Below are 20,679 nucleotides of genomic sequence, written 5' to 3' on the forward strand. Positions count from 1 at the left end.
GGAGAAGGAGAAGATTCCACCGGAATGGGAGATACTGGAGGAGGAGGAGGAGTCGCCACTTTCTGGCGCTTTGTTTGTGCCCTGGTACTCTTGGCACCCTTTCTCTTTTGCTGGCTGGACTGGGGAGCATCGGCACCTTGGCTCTTGGTTCTTGCTGATGCACTAGTTTGCTGTTACAGAAAGGAGAATTTATGAATATCAATATAGCCGATGCAAAAGTAAAATCGGTATGAATAAAGAGGTTTAACAGTTACCTTAAAAGCCTGTGCTAGGGTGGAAGCAGCTACCGATGGTGATGTTTGAGTCCTCCTGGTGTTGACTTTCTTGAGGTGTATGCCTCGGTGCACGATGGCGGCCAGGGTAGGGGCGTTGTTGTCGATTGAGGAGATTGGACCTCATGGAAACAGGTCAATCGGCTTGCCACTCCTGCTAACAGATGGGGGAGTGTCATCGACCTGAAAAGTCCCACAAAGAGTAAGTTACCGATGGACATAAGAATAAAAAAAATTTGAAACAGCAGTTCGAAAAATACTTACAGTGCCATCGGGAACTTGGTACTCGGGGTTGATCAAGCCGCGATATGTGAGAGCCGATTTGCAGAACAGATGTTCCTTCCATTCTGCCCACCATTGCTTGTACGCCTGAGTGATGAAGGCGGCTGGAACCCAGTCTGACAGATTTACATCTGTATCGGCACTTGATGGCAGTTGGGCTACTCGGATCCATTCAAGGAGGCTAGTGATGGCTTCCCTGGGTTTTATTACACCGACATAACAGAGTGCAATCGGTAGCTGGCCGAAAGCTAGTTGACGAGCTAATGCCGATGGGTTGTAAAACTCGTAGGTCTGGATGGAGGTTTTCCCACTACCAAAGAAATTCACTGGTATAATTCTGGGGGTGATCAGTGCCATCTTCACTTCATGGTCCGTGTCAAGGGCATCATTGAATGGATTGAAGACCAGAGGAAGCATACTGTCTGGATCGTCATAAGCTAACCATGCTCGCTCATCTCTTGTCAAACCTTCATACAAGGTCTGGAAAAATCGGCTAACCTGGTCTGCATTACTCCCTGAGCCAGGGAGAACTATGACAACTTCACCAAAATTCAGGGGAGGGCGCGTTGCCGATTCTTCTTCATCCAATACATAGTTCTCGGCTATGTCCCTCGGAAAGCGCTGTGCAAAGAGGTCGAACTCAAGGCGCTTGTGCAGATGGAGATTGAGCCACATGTTGATGAACCACCAGGGACCTCCCAAGTTGTCGATAGACTGACCGAGCAAGAGTTTCCTAGTCACTTGGTGAAGGAGATGGTAGGCTGCACCAAGCAGGTATCGGCCGAGGGGAAATCGGCCACCATTGGCCAGATTTTTAGCTGCCGCTAAGTGGACCGAGGTTGGTCCTGCCGATCGCCCGCAAAACACAAACTTATCTAACCACATGTTCAGGAAGCAGGTCTGCTCTTTTATGTTGACAGGGCCTGTTCATTTATATTTTTGAATATACCCTGACCAGCCGCCGATGGAACGAGTTTCTACCTTGGCACTGGGCTTGGTGTCGAAAAATGGGTGCTATCGGCAGAAGATACGTCTAGGCCGGTAAGCATAGCCACATCGGCAAGAGTAGGGGAAGCAGGGCCGTGGCCAAAGACAAAGGCGTTGAGCGTGTCTGACCAGAAGTATGATGCAGCTATCAGCAGTGACTCATTCCTGTGCATATCGGCGATGGACAACCTAATGCATTGGTCTAGTTTTCTCTCACCCCACTGAACTTCATTTGAGTTGCTGACCCTCAAAAACCAATCCGTCCATCCTACAGTAGGACTGGGCCAAGAACGGAAAGTATCTTTCCACAGATCCAGAGAAAAGTTTTCGGCCCTAAAAGGAATCCTGTTGGTTTCTGTGTTAATAAGATCAGTTGGATCTGGATCCCCTAACGGGCCGAGGCATTGGAGATGAGGTTGATCGGTGGGGATAACAATTTTGTTGGACAGTTCCTAATGGTTTTGAAGGTAAAAAAAGGGGAAAAAGGAAGATGTTCAGTAAAATAGATTACGGATGAACAGGGGTGCGAAAAGGGTGCGAAAGATGGAGTGAAGAACTGACCTCAGGGACGACGAAATTGACGGCCATCTTGTCACGGGGAGGATGATCGAAAGCTTCGGAGTTGGTGGAGAAGGACTTTGGCAGAAATCTTGGGGCTCTTGAACAGCGCCGCTGCTGGGAAAGAAAAGTTGGAGGTATGGAATGATGTGATGGAGAAGGAGTACCCGAGAAGGAACTATTTATAGGACAAAACGGGCAAGGGCAAAATTGACTTATCTCTTTGTCGTATCGTGAAATCCGAGGGTGCTCGGGTGGATATGGTAACTGTTCGCACGGTAATCAAGGGATTGTGCAGGTGATTTGACAGGAAGCGGTCATTATCCAGAGATATTTTACTGTGCGGGATCTCCTGGTCGGTCCATCGGCAGCGCCTGGTAACGGTCATATTGCCGATGAGAGAGTAATGTGGAGATAGCCATTTGGAAGGATAAGATATGGACGTCCATCGGCAAGTCTCTGTAACGGTCATATTGCCGATGTGCGACTAAAGTGGAAATGTCCGTTTGGGGAAGTTGAGGATTTCGAGGAATCTGCGGAAGAATAAGATCGGAGTTGTTTAGATTGAGGCTGCCGGTTACCAGATTAGGAGCATTAATTGCGGAAAAAGGCATCATTACTGCGGAGAATTTCGGAGCATTAATGATTTCATACTCCGAAATTGAGGGGCATGTGTTGACACCGTTTTTGGACACGTGTCCATGATCGGTAAAGTGTGGATCGGCAAGATGAGATGGTGGTGCTTGATTTGCAGGGTGAGTTGCCGATGGAGGTGGTTGTCGATGGAAAGGTGGTTGAACGTGACTAAGTCCATAGGTGACGATATGTCTGTGCCGATGGCTACGACAAGGGAGTCTGCCGATGATATGGGAGAAGAGTCTGGAAGTTGCCGATCGGTTTGTGGAGCAGTTCCAGTTTGTCACGGGGGGATAGCTTTATGTTTTTCTTAGTTATTTAAATCGTTTTGTATACGGGTTCTGTGTAATTTGGAATTCGAGTTCTAGTTGTGTCTGGTTGTAGCTCTTTGAGCAGGGTATAAATGTAGACCCTAGGGCCTTGTAATGAAAAATCTATCAATCAATCAAACACAAGTTTTTACTTATATTCCAGCATCTACTTTTTCGACGACTTCTTCATACTTTTTATTTTCTATTACGAGTTCTTAGGAATTCGTCGACTTAAGCTCGGCGTGTTCTCAAGTGCCGCGTGAGTACCTCTTGGCCGTGACATCCGGGCGCATCGCTGTTGTTAGGACCAAAGTATTCGAGTTACCACCTTTGCCGATAGTAAGGTCAAATCGGCTGGCACGCCTTAACGTTTGAATCGGGTATTAGCCCTTTGTGTTTGCAGATCAGCTTTTGCACCAACAAGTTCAAACCATCTCTTTTACATTCCCGCAAATTAGAGTAGCTTACTTACTTGTATAGAAACTTTAGGTAGCTTTCTAGTTTAAGTAGTGACATAGCTCTTGTGTGCCTAGTGATTATATCAACTAGAATTGTTGGATAGGTGGCTTGCAAACACCCCGTTAGAGCTAGAGCAAAAAGCTTCGCTTTGTTATTTACTAACCTCTTGCTCTAGTGAGTTTGTAGAATTTTTAAATAGGCTATTCACCCCCCCTCTAGCCATATTAGGACCTTTCACCTTCTCCTCGGTCTCCACCGTTGGCGCGAAGCTGGCCGCATCCACGGGCATGTCGGCCGGCGGCGACGGCGTCGCCCTCGGTCAGGGACGCGTCTGGTTCGAGTTCCTCGACGACGAGGACCCGAGCCCTGACCTAGACGACCTCATGCGGCACCTCGCAAGGAAGGACTTCCGGTGTTCGCGAAGTTGCTGGGGCCGCAGGCGGCGTTCAGGGTAGGATGAGTGGGGGGGTGTTAAGTGCAAAATATCCCACCATTGCCTCTAACCATCGGATGATCATCCTACGCTTTTGATGAGAGCTTGCATACGAAGCTGGTTTTCTTAGCATACGCTCCCGGACTAATTAGGCTTAAAAGATTCGTCTCGCAAATTACTCTCTAGCTATATTTTTAGTTTTATAAATAATCTATATTTAGTACTTATTTGTTGTGACGGGCGGTAAAGTTTACCGTGGTAGGTGCACCCGAGGTTGGTTGAGTTGAGGGTTGGGTGGACGAGTGAAGGGCCAAGCGGATATATAAAAAAGGAGAAATAGCAGAGGAGAGAAATAATAAAGAAAAAAAGGACATTTATGGTGTCAAGCGCTTTACCAAATCAGTTTCCATTCCTTCAGTAGAGATGATCGTGAAGCTAAGCGCAAATGAGTTGTTCTACTAGTAAACTGAAGTTGTACCAAAAGAAATCTATGGAGTCGCGACCTTCGTCAACATGTGCCACTTGTCAGCGATTGTTGATAATTAAAAAGATAGTCTGTTCCATGCTCCTGTGCACATGCTGCATGCACAGAGGGGAGTTGTATCTCTAATAAGAAACAAACGTACGTTGACTGCTGACTTTGTGGTAGACTCGCAACGAGAAATGGATCAGGTCTTGTTTACTTCCCAAAAAATTTTGCAAAATTTTTCAGATTTTCCGTCACATCGAATCTTTAGATGTATGCATAAAGTATTAAATATAGACAAAAATAAAAACTAATTGCACAGTTTGGTCGAAATTGACGAAACGAATCTTTTGAGCCTAGTTAGTTCATAATTGGACAATATTTGTCAAATACAAACGAAAGTGCTACAGTGTCGATTTTCCAAAATTTTTTGAAATTAAACAAGGCCTCAGTAGTTAGCTACGGACTTGTTACCTACGTGCCTTGTAATAAGGACCACGAAGTTCTGAATTGAAAGCAGCCGAATTGAAAGCACCGGGAAACTGGTGTATAGATACATTATTCTCGCGTCGAAAATGTGACAAAACACGGAAGAGAAATTATGTAGCAGCTGCTTTTGAAGACTCACAGCTCACAGGTATCTATTACATTGTTGAATATCATCTACTGCTGCTGCCTAGCATGCCTCTTCCGCTCGATGTTTGCATGTGGACCATGTGTTTCTACCTTCTCGCACACGACAGTGTAGCGATAGTTCGGTGGGCACGCAGATTCCCACAGCACAATTCGCACCTCCTCTCTTGGAACAGCTCTGGCTGAACGCAGTAGTTCCTGGACGGTGATTCCCTGCAGCTCAGCCTCAGCCTCGGCGGCCACTCGGGTCGTCTGACCGGCGCTCTTGAGCCTCAATGGCACAGGGAGTATCTCCAACGCTATCTTGGCGACACCAAGCTTTGAGAAGTGATCCTCGTCACCACGCAGCTCCGCGACGAATCTGCGCACGACGCCGAGCACGGCGCCCCAGAATTGCGCATTGAGGTTGGTCCTGAGTAGGCTGCTGAGGACCTTGGCGCCGAAGAACGACCCGTCAAGCGCCGCCGCAATCTGTCTGCCCAGCACCGCGAGCTCCGGATACTCCCCGGGATCGCTGGCACCACCGAGAGAGAGTGTCCTGAAGAAGTACCAGAACTCCTCCCGCGGCAGTGGCTTCACTCGCATGGCGGCGGTGGTGCCGAGGTCCGCGACGCTGTCGTTCTCGCTGACGACTATGACCTTGCTTCCCGGCGCGGTGGACCTCAGAGACGCACAGAGCGACGCCCATGCTGCCTCGTCGATCACTACTTCGTAGGTGTTTTTAATCACAAGAAGATGCCTGCTCCCATTCCTTCCTGAGACGACAGGTGAGGTCTCGTGAAGGACGTGGCCACCAGTTCGCAGTGTGAGCAGAACATCTTGGGTAGAGTTGTCACCAAGAAGAGACCCATAGGAGTACAGGATCATGACAAAATGACGGCGCACCCTCTCGTCACTGCAAACATGCTTGACAATGGTGCCCTTGCCGACCTCCGGGCCACCTACAAGCGGTAGAACGCCCAAGCTGCTGCTATCAGTCTCAGGCTGTAGCAGAAAACTGATTATCTGCTCCCTCTCAACAAGCCGGCCAAACATGTATCTGTCATCAGATTGAAAACTGGAGACAGCAGGACGCCGGGGTATAGTAGGACAGCATGCAAGAAGTAGAATGAATTCCTTCATCCCTTCTGCACACTGTTCCAATCTTCGGAGCGTGGCACTCAATTCCTCTTCTAGTCCGTTGTGATCGGCTGCACAAACGGGTTGAGGAGCATTGGAAATGCAAAGTCGCTTGGCAGGCCGAGATGAAGGAGACAAGGAGAATGACCAGGAGCTGCTCACCAGCAAGGAACCGTCATGACGATGGTCGAGCACATAGTATGCACGGTACATGCCCTCCATGAGCTTGCTGAGCCACAGGAGCAACCTCTGGTTTTGGGCGAGGTGCCGCCGCTCCGCTTCATCCACTAGGGCATGGATCTTCAGCGCAACAAGCTCGAGCTGAAGAAACATGTCCTCCTTCCGACATGTTTGCTTGGTGTAGCGGGAAATAAGGAAGGAGATTAGCCTGCTCATGAGTTCGCCCACGGCTGCCGGAGCAACCAGCTCCTTGATTACCTTCATCGTTGTTGAAAGCACGGTGTGGACCAACTTCATATAGTGTGGACACACTATCCTGCTACATATAGTGTGTGATCCAAGTGAACTAAAAAAAGGCGTCTGAGCGACAAAATATATATAAGGCCTCGTTTAGATCAATTTTTTTGATTTTGACACTATAACACTTTCGTTTTTGTTTGATAAATATTGTCCAAGGAGTAATTAAGTTTAAAAGATTCGTCTCGCGATTTACAGTTAAACTGTGTAATTGGTTTTTCTTTTCAAATATATTTAATGTTCCATGGATGTGCCGCAAGATTCGATGTGACGGAGAATCTTGAAAAGTTTTTGGTTTTTAGTTGAACTAAACAAGGCCTAAGGCTATCTCCAATAGAAGAGGCATTTGGGAACCCAAACCCAAAATAGTTTTCCAACATAATACCTATAGCCTTTAACAGAGTACCATACAGAAGACCCATTTTAGGTATCAGGAGAGGCATAACCCAAATTTGGGTATCCTCTCTCTTCGAGACCCATTTGCAGAGAGTGTTGTCTTTTAGGTCTTGTTGTTGGAGAAAACTAAAAATAGGTATGGAACCTTTTACCTGTTGCGCTACCAAAGGACAAATGGGTCTTGTATTTTGGGTGACCATTGTTGGAGACAGTCTAAGTCGTAGAGTCAGTGGTACGCGGGCGATCAGAGCATCTAGTTAGCGTGTGGACCAGTGGAAAACTCTACACGAAACTCCTGGGAAAGTCACACCTGTCGTATCGATGTTGATGCACTTGACTGCATTTTAGTGATGCGCCATACTTCAACAACCCGGCCCCTATCTTCAAAAATATTCACTCCCACAAAATAGAATATTCTTAAGAACCAAAAACCCTCAAGAAAACAAAAAAAACATCATGAAAATCATTCATGACAGCCAACCCTAGAGGACCACCAAAATAGTGAGGAAGGGAAATTAATTTTATTATTTGGGGCCGGTCACCACAAATGATATCTTTCAAGGTCTGGCTGCCAAGAAAACAAAAAAATATCGGATTTTTCACTATGTAAAAAAAACACATTATAGACGCGCGTTCAGGCACATCACAGATACTTCTGCATGTGTTTATTGTGACGCGTGGTAACTATACATACACGTGTTACCAACGTGTGACTATAATAATGGCGAATACACGTTTGTGATAAGCCCTTATCATAAGTACATACACGTGTCAGCAGTGAGCTCTTATTGGAGACACATGTTGCAAATACGCGTCCGCGATAATAAGATGTGTCTGTGTGAAGTTCGACACGTGCACATGACAAGCGTATGTTGTAAGGATACTAATACAAACATCATTTGTAAGCATGTATGTAGTATTGTCAATACCATAGACTTATTTGGGGTACAGATCCATCCGTGTAAGAAAAATACTATAGACGCATTTGTAGCCTACACGTGTCTGTAGCTCACAGAACAGCCCATACAACAGAGATATACCCACACAATCAAAGATACATATACAATGATCTCATAGAAATGACATATATATATACAAGATCACATCTATTCATCTCAAAACTAAATTTGTTCATCACATAGTACACACTTTGCTCATCACACACAGTTCATAGATTGTGTCTCATCTCTAATTGTATCTCACACACAGTTCATCACCAGGTTTTTCGTATCTCACAGCTCCAAACACACGGTTCATGTATCAACCCCGGTTTTATGTAAACCAACAATACAAACTTTTTAAAATTTTTCTATAATTATGAGAAGCATATAGTTTTTAGGTTAAACACGAGTCTAACCCACTAATTTACTGTCGCATACATGTAGAGATTTGTTTGTAAGAGAGTGTGCTTCTGCATCGGTTTGGAGTTGAGACTTGTTTAGGATTTGGAGTGCACAAATCCATAGCAACTTCTTTCCAATCCTTCGTGGTCTGTCTCATCTCCTTGATTACTCCCTTGAATCTCTTTCAAACCTACATTGAACTTTAACTCTCTTTTCCCTTTTGAATTTCCCTCCAAATTCCTTTGATTTCCAATAAAAAAAATCCATAATCCCTTTTCATTTTATTCCCCAATCCATTCCGCCAATCCTCCTCCCTCTCTCTATGGCCCATCCCGCGCACTAGGACCAGCCAGACCTCATGGCCACGTAGGCTAGCTCACCACTCGTCGGCCTAACCTGTTCCCGCCTTAGCATCGTCCCAGCTCGCGTAGAAGCCGCCTTGGCCTAGCTCGCCTTTCCTCCTTGCACACGGCTCAACTGCCCTCTCCCCTCCACTTGGCCAGCGACGACACAACACTTGATGCCCAGCTCTCCCTCATACCACAGCTCAACTCTCCCTCCTCCCGCCACGGCTCCGCTTCTGCCTTGGCCCACATGCACGACCGCATAGCCCACCTAGCCCAGCACCATGTGTCCCCTGCTTGAACCCTAGGGAGTGCACGCCCGCTCCCTAGGAGCTGCCACTGATGCACAAGTGAAGCCGCAATCGTGCTCCCAACTTGCCCTAGCATGCCTCTCGATGTGAGCCACATGTCCTAGAGTACGGACACCGAGGCTCATCGCCATCCACCGCCCAACCCTAGCCATCCGTGCCCTATAAATAGCATTGCAGCCGCCGACCTCAGCCTTTCCCTATAGCTGCCGCCACCACCCTCTCCCTCCTTCTCTGCTCACGCTATTGTCGACCATTGAAGCCCATAGCTCTAGCCATGGAGCCAGGGACACTGTGCCCTTCCTAATTCTCCCTATCCAAAGTTGTTGATGCAAAAGTGGATCTGCAAACACAAAGAGCTAATACCTGATTCAATGTTAAGGCGTGCCAGCCGATTTGACCTTACAACCGACAAAAGTGATAATTCGAATACTTTGGTCCCGACAACAACGATACACCCGGATGCCACGGCCAAGAGGTATTCACACGGAACTTGAGAACTCGTCGAGGTTGACTCGATGAATTCCTAAGAACTCGTAAGTAAAAAGAAAATATGCGAGTTGACGAAGTCGTCGAAAAAGTAGATGCTGGAATAGATTTAAAAACTTGTGTTTGATTGATTGTGTCTCTTCTTACATCGCTACTAGATCCATATTTATACCCTATCCTAAAGAATTACAACCAGGTACGACTAGAATTCTATTTCCAAACTAAACAGGATCCGTATACAAAACAAAATATAATAACTTTGGAAATCATTAATTTATCTATTCTAGACAATCGGTACGCCACCACTATTTCCTCGAAGATTCCTATACCCTCCTCTACTACTATCGGCACCTCATCCTCCATCGGCATCGACAACTGTTAACATCAGCCATCAGCATAGATCTATCATTGTTCCTGGACTTGGTCATATTCTGCTGCTCTATCATCGGCATCGTAACCCATCGGTAACCTTTCTGTCAATCAGTCATTACTTTTCACCTGCCGATCCAGGTTCCACTATCTATCTGGATACGTGTCAAAAAAGGTATCAACACATGCCCCTCAATTTTGGAGTATAAAATCATTAATGCTCCGAAATTCTCTCCAGTAATGATGCCTTTCCGCAGTTACTCCCTTCTGACAGCAATTAATTACCAAATCCAAACAACCTTAGCCCAGATCTCTAGCATGCACCTCGAATCCCTCAACTTCTCGAACTGAATCTCCTAAACACCCGTTCATCAACAACTTTTCCGTTAGAGTGGATTGCCGATGAGCCGACTAGGAGATCCTGCACAGTAAAATATCTCCCAAAATCATGACCGCTTGCTATTAAATCACCTGCACAATCCCTTGATTACCGTGCGAACAGTTACCATATCCACCTGAACACCCTCGAGTTTTACGGATACAGCAAAGAGATAAGTCAGAAATGCCCCTACTCACTTTATCCTATAAATACTTCCTTCCTCGGCACTCTTTCTCCACCTTCTCATCCTGCATCTTCCAAACCATCTCCCTGGCGGCGGCATTGTTGAAGAGCCCAAGAACTCCAGCAGAAATCCTCCCCAACTATTCTTCAAGTCTCCGATCTTCTTCTTCTTCGGGAAGAAATGGCCATCAACTTCATCATCCCTGAGGTTAATCTATTCCCATCTTTCCTCTCTTTGCCGTACTTTTACCCTCTTGCAAGTCTACTTACTTAGCATTTTCTTTCTTTCTTTTTCTCTGTTCTTCCATTCTTCAAATCTTTAGGAATTAAGTGAAAAAATTGTCATCCCTACCGAGCAACCTCATCTTCCATGCCTCGGTCCATTGGGTGACTCAGATCCCACTGACTTGATCAACGCAGAAACCAATAGAATACCCTTTAGAGCTGAAAATTTCTCATTAGATCTGTGGAAAGATACCTTCCGATCCTGGCAAAGTTCCACCAAGGGATGGAAGGATGGGTTCTTGAGAATCAGCAACTCAAATGAAGTACAATGGGGTGAACGCAAACTAGATCAGTGTATCAGGCTATCCATTGCCGATATGGATAGAAATGAGTCACTACTGATAGCTGCTTCATACTTCTGGTCAGATACTCTCAATGCTTTAATGTTCGGTCATGGCCCTGCTTCTCCCACTCTTGTCGATGTGCTCATGCTCACTGGCTTAGATATTGCATCTGCCGATGATAGCCATCTATACGACCGTAAAGCTGAACGTAAGGTAGAAACCCGCTACATCGGCGGTTGGTCAGGATATATCCAGAAGTACCAGAGGACATGACCAGTTGGGCAAAGGGAACACGTCATTTTCCTGAACATGTGGCTAGACAAATTCGTCTTCTGTGGCCGATCGGTAGGACCAACCTCTGTCTACTTATCGGCAGCAGAAAGGCTAGCCGATGGTGGCCCATTTCCCCTTGGTCAATACTTGCTAGGTTCTGCCTATCACCTCCTCCACCAAGTGACTGAAAAGCTTCTGTTAGGTGAACCCATCAACAACCTAGGAGGCCCCTGGTGGTTTATCAACATGTGGCTTAATGTTCACATGCACAAACGCCTTCGGTTCGATCTCTTTGCATAGTGATTCCCAGAGGTATCGCTGAAGATTATGAACTGGCTCTTGATAAATCGGCAACTCGCTCACCCCTCAACTATGGTGAAGCTGCCATAGTTCTCCCTGGCACCGGTTGTAATGAAAATCTGATCAGCCGATTCTTTCAGACCTTGTATGATGGCCTTACCAAAGCTCAGCGATCATGGATGCCTGACGAAGATCCAGAAACTAGATTCCCGCTCACCTTCCATCCTTTCGACGATGCTCTCAACAAGGATAATGACTTAATGATGGCAATCATCACCCCGAGGGCCATCCCAGTGAACACCTTTGGCAGTGGGAAAAATACCAACCCCACTTACGAGTTTTACAACCCATCGGCACTAGCTCGCCAACTAGCTTTTGGTCAACTGCCGATCAGACTCTGTTATGCCGATGTGGTGAAGCAAAGGGAGATCATAACCAGTGGGCTTGAGTGGATAAGGATAGCCCAACTTCAGCCAAATGCCGATACGATGGACATCGATCTATCGACCTGGGTGCCAGCTCTCTTTATTACTCAGCTGTACAAACAGTGGTCGGAAGAATGGAAGGAACAGCTGTTCAGTGCATCGGATCACACATACCGTGGCATGATTGACCCTGATTATAAAGTCCCCAATGACATTGTAAGTCTCTTATCGATACTTTGATCCTTCTGTTATTTCTGATCCAATCGACAACTTATTTGTTTTCTATTTATTTCAACAGGTCGACAACCCAGCACCAACAGTCAGCAGGAGTGGGAAGCCGATCGATCTTCTCCAATCAGGACCAATCTCTTTGATCGGTCACTACGCACCAAGTCTAGCGGCTCTGACGCACCGCAACGTGCGTTTCAAGAAGACGACCATCAAACGGTCAAAATTATCCCCATCGGTAGCCGCTGCTACCCTAGCATAGGCTTTCAAGGTAAAGCTCCTTAATTTCCTTTGCTTGCACCGATTTCATCTCATACTTACATCATCCTTGTTGATATTTGGTAACGCCATCAGGAAATGATCCGCAAGCGCACGGATATCGGTGAGCACTTCACCCGGGAGGTTATCCAGAGTATCGTATTTATATTTTTACCACTGGGAGAAAGCGTGCATCTGACTAACCAAATCTATTGCTACTACCCTTTAGGCTACAAAGAATGTTTCTCGATGTGAGCGATGTATAGAGAAGACTGCAACCGTAGTCTCGTTTTAACCTTGGTAAGGATGATCTACTGTTCTATTGGGGTAGCTCACGGAATCTAGACACCACAGAGGATGTTTGACCCGCACCTATAAACCCTACCCATCCTGCTAACGAGATGTGGGCTGCAAAGGTAACTCAAAAATGTCACGTTCCTCGCTACTACCACGGTCCAGCTAATCAGGCGATATCTATGAGTACCCTAGCCCAAACATCATGTTTACATTAGCAATGATTACTCTAAACTAAACCGGAAGAGATTAAAGTAAACTCATAAGAAAAGAACAATAAAACAAGAACTTACTAGAATTTAGAAGTCGAATTACTGAAGAATCCTAGGAGCAAGCCTCGGGTTAGGAGAACTTGATCCCGTAGGTATAACCTCGGAGTAGACACCGACAGGTCGGGCTTCCTCCGATCTACACCTCCAATCTATCTCTCTCAATCTAGTAGAACTTAGAAGAACTAATTCTACTCTCACATTGGATGCTAAGCGCTAAGTCTATTTAGAGGAGAGGTTATCCTTCGAGGGCTCCTCTCAACTCTATGATGAACTTGTTCTCCTCCAGGGGCCAGGGGGTCTGCTTATATAGTCCCCTCAAGTGAATCTGGGCCGTCGGATCAAACCGACATTGATTGAATGGTTATCCTTGATCCTTTAGATCGATGGAGCGTAATCCGCGAGACGGGTCCTAATTGGACTCTGCACCAGGGCGGGCGCCCTAGGGGGGGAGGGCGGGCGCCCTGCCCCCGGGCCCGATCACCTTCCCGGTCGTTCCCGTGGCTTCTGGAGTCTTCTAGATGATAGAAAATTGTGCGGCACGTTAATATCTGTATGTAAACCCGACGTGTGGGCCTTAAACATAGTGAGCAAGACAAAGTTGATGGATAATAAGATCATGAGTGTAGCATTTAAAACATTTGTGAGATCAGATTGCTTGTCCTAATGTTAGATAATCTATCTATATTTATGTTTTGCTTATATCTTCCAAAGATTGAATGTGCAATATTTTAGCTTATATGATTAGGAGTGTGGGATCACGAAGGTAGTACTATAAACAAAGATTAAAGGACTAAACATGTTGAATTAATTGAGTTGGTTTACATGTTTGTCTCTTTATTTTATGTGAACGCCAGAACCAAGGAGGAGCTTATAAAAGCGATAGTCAAGTACCTTAAGATGTTACCTTACTTGAAGAGTGATGGTACAGTATCACCTTGTGGAAGCTCTCCTTTCTTAGCGGTTGTGCATCGTGTTTGTGGCATTCTTTGTCTTGTTCCATGGATCATCTCTCTACGATGAATGAGCTATGTCTTCCTTGTGCAAATCATTAAACTTCATGTGTCTCCTTTATCCCCAATGTGAGTTTGTATCTCAGGACTTCCCAGGTTGATATTGAAAGTTTTCCTGCTGGGGTTAGTTCGACAAAATATACCAATGCCTACTCAAGCAGTTTTTAGTTTAGTAACCATACTGGACTCCATGTCTAATCAGATTAAGGAAGGCTATTTAACCTAAGCACCATGCTTAATTTAAAAGCCAAAAGAAGTATGTACAGTACTTCCAAACTAACACTTACTAGGATAAACATAGGTAACATGATGACTTTTATAGAGATCTACTTAAGTGGAGAAGTAGTGTGACTAGTATTTAACAAATCAAACATGTCTCAAAGGTAGGGATAACCAACATAGCAACATGGCAAAAGATTTTTTTATTTAAAGTACTCCCCCAAGCTTGAATTTTGCAAAATTCAAGTTTGGATGAATTTAATTTAATGTTGTGTGATGGTTGGTTGGACATACCCTGTGCTTGTCATTCATCCAATCTTCTTGCTCCAATCCTAGAAAGGTTAGTGACAAGAATACCCGAAGGAATATTTCTACAATTATCTTTATATGCTCAACACACAAGGTAATGTTGCAAATAATTAGAAGTTCATGTTACGATCTGATAAGTGCTTGTTTTAGGACACTAAGCTTGTCCTTGGGAAACCATCAATTTATGTCGGCGAAGTGGTTTCCCCTCCAACGCTGACCTATATCAAGATCAACGAGATCTGCAATATTTATTATAGACATATGCATCGACAACCGCCCTTTTAAAGTTTTTATAAATAGAAAGGAAGAGGGGGTTGGAGATCTTAAATGTGGTGATGTTGGAGAGACCAATAGATTGGGAAGATGTTTTATATGAGCAAGGACTAGGTGAGGTATTTATGAAATAACTTCCATGCTCACTGTTGTTTCTCTCATTCTCAAACTCCAAGGATGATTTTTCATGAATGCTTAAAATTCCTCTAGGATTGTCTCTCAAGTTTGTTTTATCTATCCATTCAATGGTGATAGCACATGGATTTTTAATGCCCTCTAGCCATTGATGTTGCTCTTCTTGATCCTTCTTGTGTTCTTGGTGACTCTTATGCATGGGATGTCTAGAGAGATTCATAGGATCATCGGGAGGTTCAAGAGAAAGAGCATAGTAGAAATTATTAGGCTCAAGGATGGGTTGGATAGCCGAATCATGGGATTGAAATGTTTGAAAATCGGCTATTGAAACTTCCTTTCCTCGTTTGGGAGATGATTCCTTCTCTATCTCTAGGAATTTTTTATGAAGACTAGTGCAAGAGGGATGTTCACGAATGAAGACATACCTTGCTTTACTAACAGATAAAGAAAGAAAAACTCTACCAAAGGTTATATGATTAAGACCAATGTGAAAATATCAAGGAAAAACATGGTCTTGTAGGGCTAGGTTTAAACCAGAATTTATAGAAAGATTAAAAGATTCCCTAGGTGTAGCTAAAAGTTCAATATCTTCTTGATTAAAAGATAGGACCTCAGCTATAGAAAAGGGTTGGTTTTGACCTATTGCAATCAACTCCGGACACAGATCATAATTAGGGGCAATGAAAGGACTTGTTGACTCCCATGGTCTATGGCTAGTCTCCGAAGGTGCAAAGAATTCAATAATATGTGCGGAATTTGAGTTATCCATAAAGATGGAAAAAATAAAAAGATAAAATAATAAAAGTATAAAAGTATAATACAAGATAATAGCAAGATTTAAAGTTATCTCAGCAAACCGTCTTTCTCCCCGGCAACGGCGCCAGAAATGCTTGTTGATATTTGGTAACGCCATCAAGAAATGATCCACAAGCGCACGGATATCGGTGAGCACTTCACCCGGGAGGTTATCCAGAGTATCGTATTTATATTTTTACCACTGGAAGAAAGCGTGCATCTGACTAACCAAATATATTGCTACTACCTTTTAGGCTACAAAGAATGTTTCTCGATGTGAGCGATGTATAGAGAAGACTGCAACCGTAGTCTCATTCTATCCTTGGTAAGGATGATCTACTATTCTTTTGGGGAAGCTCACGGAATCTAGACACCACAGAGGATGTTTGACCCGCACCTATAAACCCTACCCATCCTGCTAACGAGATGTGGGCTGCAAAGGTAACTCGAAAATGTCACGTTCCTCGCTACTACCACGGTCCAGCTAGTCAGGGGATATCTATGAGTACCCTAGCCCAAACACCACGTTTACGCTAGCAATGATTACTCTAAACTCAACCGGAAGAGATTAAAGTAAACTCATAAACCAAAGAACAATAAACTTACTAGAATTTAGAAGTCGAATTACTGAAGAATCCTAGGAGCAAGCCTCGGGTTAGGAGAACTTGATCCCGTAGGTACAACCTCGGAGTAGACACCGATAGGCCGGGCTTCCTCTGATCTACACCTCCACCCTATCTCTCTCAATCTAGTAGAACTTAGAAGAACTAATTCTACTCTCACATTGGATGCTAAGCCCTAAGTCTATTTAGAGGAGAGGTTATCCTTTGAGGGCTCCTCTCAACTCTATGATGAAGTTGTTCTCCTCCAGGGGCCAGGGGGTCTGCTTATATAGTCCCCTCAAGTGAATCTGGGCTGTTGGATCAAACCGACATTGATTGAACGGTTATCCTTGATCCTTTAGGTCGGTGAAGCGTAATCCGCAAGACGGGTCCTGATTGGACTCTGCACCAGGGCGGCCGCCCTGCCCCTGGGCCCGATCACCTTCCCGTTCGTTCCCGAGGCTTCTGGAGTCTTCTAGATGATAGAAAATTGCGCGGCACGTTAATATCTCTATGTAAACCCGACGTGTGGGCCTTTCTTCCATATTTCCTGATAACCCCCTACAGAAATAGAGAAACACCAAAACTCATTGAATTCTGTCAGTTAAAACCCTAAGTCTGGGTGTTGGTTGCATTTAGATCCTTTTCTTTATTTATTTGATGATTATATTTGGTACTTAAGGACCATCAACAATCCTATCAGGGCACATTGGCCGCAACGGGAATTTCATCGGTAACTTTATCTTTCAACAAATTTTCATCGGTATTCTTTTATGCTTCCACTCATGAAATTTTTGGTTATTGTAACAGAAAACTGACAAATCAGCTAAGACCAGAAGCACTCAAGCATCAAGTGTCGATGCCCCCCAGCCTAGTCAAGCTAAGAGAAAAGGCCCCAAAAACACCAAGTCGTAACCAAAGCGCCAGAGGACAGCACCAACTTCTCCTCCTCGTCCAGTATCGCCGATCCATGTAGAATCATCACCTTCTTCACCGGAAACCCAGACACAAGAAGTACCTTCTCCTCCCCAACAAGTACCCCAGCTGCAAGAAGCACCAGCAGATGTCTCTAAACAGGTTGCCGATCCGGCTGATCTAGGCACGTCATCGGCCATCCCTCTAGAACAACCAATCACCATACCTCCTCAAGGTAATGTATTGATCATAGAATTATCACCGATGAATTTTATTTTTGCAAATTATAATCATCCTTGTAATTTCTCAGTTGAAGTTATTCCATCGGCAACTCTAGCCGATCAAACCATAGTACCGGCTGCATCTCCACGTCATCAGAGGCACGAAATCGCTCTGAAGCAAGTAAGTTATTTGATCTCTAGCCTTTATATTATTAATACTTGATCATCGAATAACTTATCTCCATTCCCTTTTTATGAACAAGATTCTCCAGACAGCCTATTCTCCTTTGCCATCGACATTTCCGATGACGAGGGTGAAGAAGCGAGCTCTTCTCAAGTAGTAGGAATCTCATCGGCATAGATTAAAGCTAAGCTAGAAGATTTGTTGGCTCTGTTGCATAAAGATACAGCGCAGCTGGTAGATGATTCTGACCCAGCCAAAGCTTTATTCAAGATTCTTCATGGTCAGATCCCAACCGATGCAGAAGAAGTCCTTTTCCAAGTTGCACACTTAGAAAGTCGCCAGCTCCAATATCAGAAAACCACTCAGCGTCTTGCCAATAGAGCTGCTCACGCCCGGCTCACAGAGGAAGTGATGCAAGTAAAGCGTGCCGCCGATGAAAAACACAAGAGTATCGGCATTCTGCAGTCCTCAGGAGATGAGCTAAAGCAGAAGATTTCGATCTATCGGCAAGAAGAGAATCCCTGCTAGCTGAATTCAAACAGGTAGAAGAGGCCCTGACCCAAGCTCAGCAAGAAGAAAGCCAGCTGCCTAAAATGCTCAGAACTCTTCAACAACAAAGAAATATCCAAGCTCGCAAAGAACTGCAGATGAAGAAGAGACTGAAGCCGATAGAGGGTTGTACTGATGAAGATATTCGAGAGATAGAAGCGGCCAACCAGATCTGTCTGCGCGCCATAACTACTATCCAAGCTCTATTGAACCTGTGAGCTCTTCATCGGCAACTTGTTCAATTTTGCCCTTAGAAAACTTCTAATCATTTTGGTCCAGCCGATAGGATTATTATCGACATCTAAACATTATGCATGATCCTAGACACAGTTCATCTAGCCGATAGGAGTGTTATCGACATTTAAACTTTCACGCATCAATCCAGATGCTTGGGTAGTACTTCTTTAAATATTTTCTATTTAATGCTCTAGGAAATTCAACTCCCTCGAGAGTTTCTAAAATACAAGCATTGCGGGGAGCAGACCGACTTATCCAATAAGGACCTTCCCAATTAGGAGACCATTTTCCAAATTTTGAACTTTTAGTCCCAATCGGTAGAATTAATTTCCATACTAAATCCCCATCAGCAAACTCTTTGGCTTTCACCTTTTTATCATACCAATTGGCAACTCTCTTTTTATTTTCTTCTATGCTTATCAAAGCCCTCAACCGATGCTCTGCCAAATCATCCAACTCATCCTTCATCAAAGTGGCATAATCATCGGCAGTTAGCTGATCTTGAGAAAATAGCCGTGTGGAACCAATTTTAATTTCCCAAGGCAATACTGCGTCATGTCCATACACCAACTGATAAGGTGATACTTTGGTTGATCCATGACACGCCATCCGATATGACCATAAAGCTTCATTTAACAACGTGTGCCATCTTCATGGATTTTCTTCGACTCTCCGCTTAATAAGCTTAATATTCCCTTTGTTAGAAGCCTCGGCCTGTCCATTAGCTTGAGCATAGTAAGGAGAAGAATTCAACACTTTAATCCTCATACCGATTGCAAATTCATCAAACTCTCCTGATGTAAACATGGTACCCTGATCAGTTGTGATTGTTTGAGGAATGCCAAATCGGTAAACAATGTGTTCTTTCACAAAATCAATCATGTTGGCCGATGTCACTTTCTTCAAAGGAATAGCCTCAACCCATTTAGTAAAATAGTCAGTGGTAACTAAGATAAACTTATGCCCCTTGCTTGACGGTGGATAAATCTGGCCGATGAGATCAATGACCCATCCTCGGAACGGCCAAGGTTTAATAATGGGATTCATAGCCGATGCAGGTGCCCTTTGAACATTACCAAAAATTCTGACATCCTTGACATCCTTTGAAGTATTTAAAGCAATCTTCAAGTATAGTTGGCCAATAATACTCGTTTCTCCTAATCATCCATTTCATTTTTGAAAGCCGATTGATGTGCTCCACACACTCCTTCATGAATTTCACCCATCAACCTCCTAGCTTCGTCATCGCCCAAACATTTAAGCAAGACTCCATCTATCGTCTGATAATATAACACTTCTTCAAGGAGTACATACTTCGTGGCTTGAAACCTAACATGCCACTCAACTTTTCTGGATGGATCCTTTAAGTAATCAATAATTTATTTTCTCCAATCATCGACACCAACTGTCGATAACACATTCGAGATGGGTTGATATCCCAAGGCGTGTTGAGCCAATCGGTTTGCTTCTTCATTATGCAACCGAGGAATATGCTCTAACCAGAAATCCTTGAATTCCCTTAATAGTTGTACGCACCTTTCATAGTAGATTATCAAAACCTCACTTCAGCATTCATAAATTCCAGCCAACTGATTTATAACGAGCATAGAATCACCAAAGATTTCAACAGCATCGACACGAACTTCCTCTAAGAGTTTCAATCCCTTGATCAAAGCTTGGTATTCAGCTTGATTATTTATTGACGTAGCAATAATTGGCAAAGAAAACTCATACTTCTTTCCTCGAGGAGAAATTAACACTATACCGATTCCTACCCCCCGGTCACATGTAGATCCATCAAAGAAGAGCGTCCAAGGAACAATTTCCAAAGCATTCACTACACCACAGTGCTGAGTCATAAAATCGGCCATAATCTGTCCTTTAACTGCTTTAGCCGATTCGTAACGTAGATCAAATTCCGACAATGCTAATATCCACATACCGATTCTACAACTCATAATCGACATTGATAACATGTATCAGACCACATCATCTTTGCATGTAACAGTGCATTCAGCTGATAGCAAATAGTGTCTCAACTTAATGCATGAAAAGTATAAGCATAGGCATAGTTTCTCAATTGCCGAATACCTCGTTTCAGCATCCACCAATCTTCTACTCAAATAATAAATCACACGCTCCTTCCCTTCAAATTCTTGAATTAGAG

The 20,679-nt window shown here is 44.4% G+C and overlaps 1 protein-coding gene across 1 annotated transcript; it reads right to left on the reverse strand.

Annotated features, from left to right (window-relative positions):
* Positions 5,068-6,600, reverse strand: LOC8060046 (disease resistance protein RGA2). Its single transcript, XM_002450586.1, has one exon. It carries the CDS (start codon positions 6,598-6,600, stop codon positions 5,068-5,070), a length of 1,533 nt encoding a protein of 510 aa, XP_002450631.1.

This window comes from Sorghum bicolor, chromosome 5 (genome assembly GCF_000003195.3).
Source record: "Sorghum bicolor cultivar BTx623 chromosome 5, Sorghum_bicolor_NCBIv3, whole genome shotgun sequence".
NCBI classification, from domain to species: domain Eukaryota; kingdom Viridiplantae; phylum Streptophyta; class Magnoliopsida; order Poales; family Poaceae; genus Sorghum; species Sorghum bicolor.